Below are 6,487 nucleotides of genomic sequence, written 5' to 3'. Positions count from 1 at the left end.
GTGATTCATGATTCTACACAAAATGAATTTGCAACGTTGTCGATTGTACTTTAAAAAATAATTTTATACATCGAAAGGTTTGAAATCTAGTTAAAGAAAAGCTTATAATATATGTGGATTCAAATGATGAACTTGGAAAGTGGTTGAAGCAATTTTTTGCTTTACCTTTCCTTATATTGTAAGAAGTAAATGTATCTTTACTTATAACTGTATACTCTAATTTTTAATTATTTGTCTTATCAGGTAGGTATATTGACTAATTTTTACTGATTTATTTTTATTACATTTAATTATGATAAAATTTAACATCGTAGTTACATATTATTTTTTACCATAACTAGCAACGCCACAGCAAGTTTTATGTAGAATCGTATTACATTCTGGTTAGATAAAAAAAAAGATTTTGTAGTAAAAAAGATGTGTGAAATCGTATAGGCAAAAAGGTATATTTTACAGAATCATATGTAAACTTCATAAAAAAGTTATTTAGACACATTTATTAATCAACTTCAATGTTGTTTAACATTTAGATGGTAGCTGGTTTTGAGAGTTCTTTTAGTGCATTAAAATTTTTAATAATGTACGATTGAACGAACACAAACATAATATTATGGTACCTCTGTGAGTATGTTGATATTGGACATTCAGTAAAAATAAATAAACGACATTATTATATTAGGAATTAAAATTGTAGATCTTGTGTATGCCGTGTATGGTATAATTATATCAAAAGTAGGTAGGTATTAACAGAAAACAAGCACTTTGCACGTATTAAATTAATATTATACCGATGATTCATAAGTTGATACGCCAATTCTGAATTATATTATTCATATTATAATATTAGTTATAGATTGACCAGACATAACAATTCCTTTTTTGTTTAGTCCCAAAAAATATTATATGATTTTAATAGTTCAGTGACTCAAAATTGAAGTGTTACTGTATGTAAATCATTATATAGTCCAAAGGTGGCCACAACGAGGCTCGCGAGCCGCATGCGGCTCTTAAATTAATTTTGTGCGGCTCTTGAACCAAACTTAGACTAAAATTAAATGTAAATAAATGTTCCTTCATTTGATTTAAAATGAAAAATGTATCTTTATTTTATAAACATTGCTTTACAATGTGGCTCACCTCAAACTTACTTTATAAATTTGCGGCTCCCAAAGTTAAGGTTAGTGGCCACCCCAATATATACCTATATTAATATATATTAGTACCTGCCATATATTATGTGCCTACATAAGCTGCGTTGGTAAGAACTCCACAGGAGATAACCCTGAATTGTATTTTATTTATAAATAGGTTTACTTTGGTATTCAACATTGGTTAATATCTTTTATCATCTATTTAAATAATAAAATTTTAAAAAAAAACACACATTTTCAAAAGTAGATAAGTTCCGCATACCTATATTAAACTGTAACGGGCAATTATACTTATTAGATTAAATTACGAAAACGAATACGTGTGAAGCGTGAATATATTTTTGTATTAGATAAATGAATAAATTGATTTTTTTTGTTATGCAAGTTCATGGGCGCCCCCATACGTAATATTTTAGAGGGGAGAGGGGTCAAAATAAAAAAAATCTCAAATGCAAGATAATAAAGATTTTATGTTATTTTCGCATATAAATGTAAATATGCATGTAATATTTGTATTGTTTTATATATATAGTAATAGTTGTTATAGAATAATTTTAATAAGTATAGAAAAAATAGAAAACCAATTTATTTGAACTGGTATCTAATTGAGTCGAGTATTTGGATATTATGATAATTATGGATATAATAAATTGTGAAGCTGATGTCTCACATGATAGTTGGAGAGCTTTTGTGCGAGCAGTCTGAAATCTGAATCATTGTTATGAGATTGTTTTTCTAAACTGACTTTATAATGTTAAAGTGTTCAGCAAAAATGCGAATAGATTTATATTATATTATTATAGATTAGTATTATATATTTTGACAATACAATTAATAATATTTTATTTGTTCAGTTGTTAATTAAGTACAATTAATTTTAAGATATGAATATTAATTAAAATTTAAGTAGAGTATTTTTAGTAAAAAAATCATAATCACACAGGTATTTTTGAGGAAGGACCGAGAAATATGCTTAATAGGTTATTTTCTCTAATCTTCATCATATTATTTTAATACAATATGTTACTAGCAATAAAAGATTGATTTAATTTATATTACATTGTAAATATTGTGTCATTTGAAAACTAATAGCTTAATTACTTGGTATTTAATGTCTTGTTTTCTTTTAAAAATACTTATTTTTCAAAAGTTACATGTGATAATTTATTCCTAGTAGGATTATTGATAAATCCTGTCATGGAAAACATGTTCAACTGGTGCTGAAGATCACAAGCAGGTATTAAATTCAATAGTATTTTTACTATAGAATAATTGTTAAAGATATTTAAAGAATTATTCTTATCATTGGTGATGGGTAAGATACTAAAAAATAGTATCACAATACTAAATGACTTGCTTAAGAATATCGAGATACAAGATTCAATTGTGTCTAAGATGTTGTCCAATCCTGGTTTCTAATATTCTTTTAACTTATTGACTATAGTACAATTAATACTACAATTCTAAATACTCTATTTTTATAAAAATGCATAAATATTTAAAAAAAAAAAAAAACAGTATTTGTGATTCAAATATTATAAGTATAATAAAAAATGATTGTATGGATCACTTATAATTTTTTAGTATCTATAGTGAGATAATTCCTCTACAATTTGTTCCCACTCAAACTAGTGTATACAACTAATACGCCCTATTGGGCAAGTATATAATATTTAACAATATTATAATTTGTAATATTTTAGTCATATATCTCCATCTATATATTTTATACTGTAATTGAATAAGTAAAAGTATTAAGTAGGAAAAAACAACAAATCATTATACCTACCTCTATTCCTTAATTAGTTTTAATTTAAATTAAATGTTACTTCTAATAATTCTAATAGGTAGGATGCTGAGTAGTCTAAGTCTAATGTGTACATCTACACCAAGCTTGGATCCAGTATATCTAATTAAGAGGGACATAAAATATCAATATGTACTCTGTTCGCTGAGAGACTAGGATCGCTTGTCGGACGAAAATTCATAATATTCTTCCACACCACAAAACACCTGATGGTTATAATAGCCCATATATTTATCACCTGTTGCTTTAGAATGAGGGTAACTTAATAATAAACAGTGCCGCGTCATATTGTAGTGATTATGATATATTATAATATGTTGTGTTATATTATTTTAACTTTCTATGTATATAAAATAGTTTTAATTGATGGAGCACCCGTACTTCCAACAGTTGGATGCGCAAAATAGTCTATTTTGATTTTTAATATAATATACCTAATACAGTGGTTGCCGTTTATTGGACTCATTTTGACTTTGGAACCTGACCATTTGAGTTCATTAACCGAATGAGTCAATAAGGCAAATTACCAAAAAACAATGGCATTGGTAAAGCGTGTGATCTACTGGGTCTGCCGTGAACTGCTATATACCTGAATGTTTTTTAATTGAATTATACTTTTATTTTTGTTTTGATTGACAGGTATATTATGTATTGTTTCAACTACCTAAACCTAAGTACAAAAATATAATTTGATGCTCTTGAATTATCATCTATAATTGCACATCACCAAATCTCACATTAAAAGAACTTTAAACAAGCTCTAAATATTAATTAGGTACCAATTTTTTTTTTTTTGCCATCCAAGCTCTCTTTACCAACTAGATTTTTAAGTTGGTTCTAAAAATTGTACATCTAGTAACTTTGAGTTAGGTACCCATTTTTGATTGATATAAACGAGACTTTTGTTAAATAAATTTTTACCATTTTATTAATCGTAAATGCTATGACAATTATTTAATGATCTATAAACTCAACGATACGAAGAAAAGGGACTTGTGTATACCATAATATGATTAAAAGATAGGACATTGGCATTTTTTATTATACGTTAGCTATCGCCTATCACTGACTAAAATATACTAAGTATATCTTAGTCTGTGTTATCTATTGATAATAGATCACGGCGGACCTGGTAGATCACACGCTTACTAGGGTATCGACTAATATCGTATTTACAACATGTTTGTTCAATGTATGTACATATTTTCTTATTTATCTAATTTTCAAATGACCCTATTAACTGGTATATGAGTCGAATATACAATTTTTTTGCTGTGTGTTGATACATGTGTGGATATGTGCAAATCGGGTTCAGCCGTTTTGAGTCTAATAGGCGAATGTGTCAATTTACCATGAGTCCAATAAGCGGCGACCACTGTATATAAAAGTAATTTAATGTTTTTCTCTTGCACGTTTTGTTATTAGCCTAGTAAAGTTATAGTAAAATATAATATTATAATAATTTTCAATAGTTTTTCTTTTTAATTCTTTTATAAAAAGTTTTAGAATTGGGAAAAATTTTAAACCTAAACAAAAGAAGTATAAGAAAAATATTTTAATTAACATAAAAAAAAAAATTTAATTAAAACATCAAAAAAATTATTCAACAATAATTTCTTTTTTTTAGTCAAATGTTTACAGCTCTAACATAAGATTATCCTTAATTTTCTTTTTAGAACGATCTTTTGACCTAACTATAAAATGTTTACCGTACAGCTGAATGAGATATCCTTCAAGTTCTAATTCAAAAACACATTGATCTTTGGGTAAAACTGCAAAAAAAAAAATATATATATATAATTTAATTTAATTTAAATAATATCATAATTTGTTACATACAATACATAATTTAAACTTACTTTTTAATTTATTATCGACTCCTATGATTTGGAAAGTATTTTTTGTTTCAAGAATTATAACACCCGCCACCAAAATATATGAACAGCATTTGGAACTGATCACTTTGATGTGAGCACCATGAAAATCACACTTGTACAGCGAAGTCATAAATTGTTCCCAATATTTACATCCTGGAGTACCATCCCATCTGTAAAATCATATAATTTATGAATTACAATATTTAAAAGTAGGCTTTGTATTACCCTCTTTTACGGAGATCGTCAAAATTAACAATTTTTTTCATATATGATGTCCAGAGCTCATTCAATTTCATTGCATCAGTATATGATAAAACATCTTTAGGTGGATGATTTAATCCTAATAGTCGTTTCAATTGGTTTTTCGGTTTACATTTATCAACAGGTTTTGGTTTTTTCTTGTGCTGGTAATTACCCAACCAATATACCTATAAAAATAATCTTCATTACTAATATTACTACCCGTGAAACAAAAAAAAATGATCATATAGTATTAATTACCCTTTTAAGTCCGGAATCTATTTCATTATTGGTCACCTTCAACGGCAACAACTGACGAGTTAATTGATTTACGGTTAATGGATTTTCCACATTTGAAGTACCAGAAGACTCGAACGCCGTTTGTGTCAGCGGAGTGTATAAAATGTTAGCTAGGTACGAACGTGCAAAATATTTAACGTTTATCAATAGAAAAATATCAAATTTACTTACACATATTGTTTTAAAAATCAGCCAAAAACAAGTGTTGAACACAAACCACCGTCGGGCATCTGCCGGTCGTTTAGCAAAGATCAAATTCGTTCGCAAACGTTACGGCTGGATCCGACCGATTCAAGACGCCGAGAAGCAACCATCGCGATCGTCGTCAGCGCACTGCATTTTGATTTCCGGCGCCGCTATGCCGTCAGTGATAAGAGTGCACTATACGTGATGGGGGGCGCATGAGCCGGGAGCGAATTCGACGACTATAGAATAAGTACGACGCGTCGTCTCGTCGTCGCCGGTCGCAGCGCGGGAAGACCGCACTGCGTCGCGTAGCCGTCTCCGTGGAACGTGGCCGGTGATAAGAGTTGCACACCGGTGATAAGCACGTGCACTTCACTGCGCTTTGGTCGCGGGCAAATCCATCGGCCGCCGGTCGGGTGAGGGACCGTCGTCGGTCCGGGCCGCCGCGCGCCGTCCCTCACCCCGGGCGGCCGACGTGGACTCGCCCGGACCATGACCTGCCCCAACGCGCCGGCCGGTGCGCAGGCCGAGCCAAGGCGGCCCCCCGTGCGCGCGGTCCGTCGGCGGCTACCCGACATTTTGGGCACCCGCTGTCCGCACGTGTGCATTTTGAGTCGGACCGTTCACGGACGCATCACTTGCCCGGATTCCTACCAGGGTCCCAGGACGTCGGGCGCGCGGCCCGGCGGGCTGCCGGTCGCGGTCTGTCGTCGTCGCCCGTCGCCCGTCGGCGGTCGCGGGTCTCCGTTCCGTCGTGCGCGCCGCCGACGTAGCGATTTGCGGCCGCCGCCCGACACACTCACGACGGCGGCTGTGTCGGGCGCGGACCACTGTAGCGCAGCGCCGTACCCCGGGAAGGTCGCCCGGGCCCCGACGTCATGACCCCCATCGAGTTTCAGGGCTTTTGCGTGCTGCTGTTCATCATC

The 6,487-nt window shown here is 32.6% G+C and overlaps 1 protein-coding gene across 1 annotated transcript; it reads right to left on the bottom strand.

The window, feature by feature from the left end:
* Positions 1–4,498: 4,498 nt before the first annotated feature.
* On the bottom strand, positions 4,499–5,847 carry LOC114131835 (ribonuclease P protein subunit p29). Its single transcript, XM_027997145.2, has 5 exons — positions 5,547–5,847; positions 5,337–5,485; positions 5,061–5,263; positions 4,818–5,005; positions 4,499–4,730 (listed from the first exon to the last, which is right to left on the bottom strand). The coding sequence occupies exons 1-5, from the start codon at positions 5,548–5,550 to the stop codon at positions 4,594–4,596; spliced, it is 681 nt and encodes a 226-aa protein (XP_027852946.1). The 5' UTR covers positions 5,551–5,847; the 3' UTR covers positions 4,499–4,593.
* Positions 5,848–6,487: the final 640 nt, after the last annotated feature.

This window comes from Aphis gossypii, chromosome 1 (genome assembly GCF_020184175.1).
Source record: "Aphis gossypii isolate Hap1 chromosome 1, ASM2018417v2, whole genome shotgun sequence".
Classification (NCBI taxonomy): Eukaryota; Metazoa; Arthropoda; class Insecta; order Hemiptera; family Aphididae; genus Aphis; species Aphis gossypii.
Note: the sequence above shows the minus strand (reverse complement) of the source record. Positions and strands in the feature narration are given on the sequence as shown.

Excerpts from the sequence above, each read along its gene's own strand:
- LOC114131835 (XM_027997145.2), bottom strand. Across the intron at positions 5,006-5,060 it reads GACGATCTCCGTAAAAGAGG|ATGGGATGGTACTCCAGGAT; the intron begins GTAATACAAAGC and ends ATGATTTTACAG. Across the intron at positions 4,731-4,817 it reads AGTCGATAATAAATTAAAAA|TTTTACCCAAAGATCAATGT; the intron begins GTAAGTTTAAAT and ends TTTTTTTTGCAG.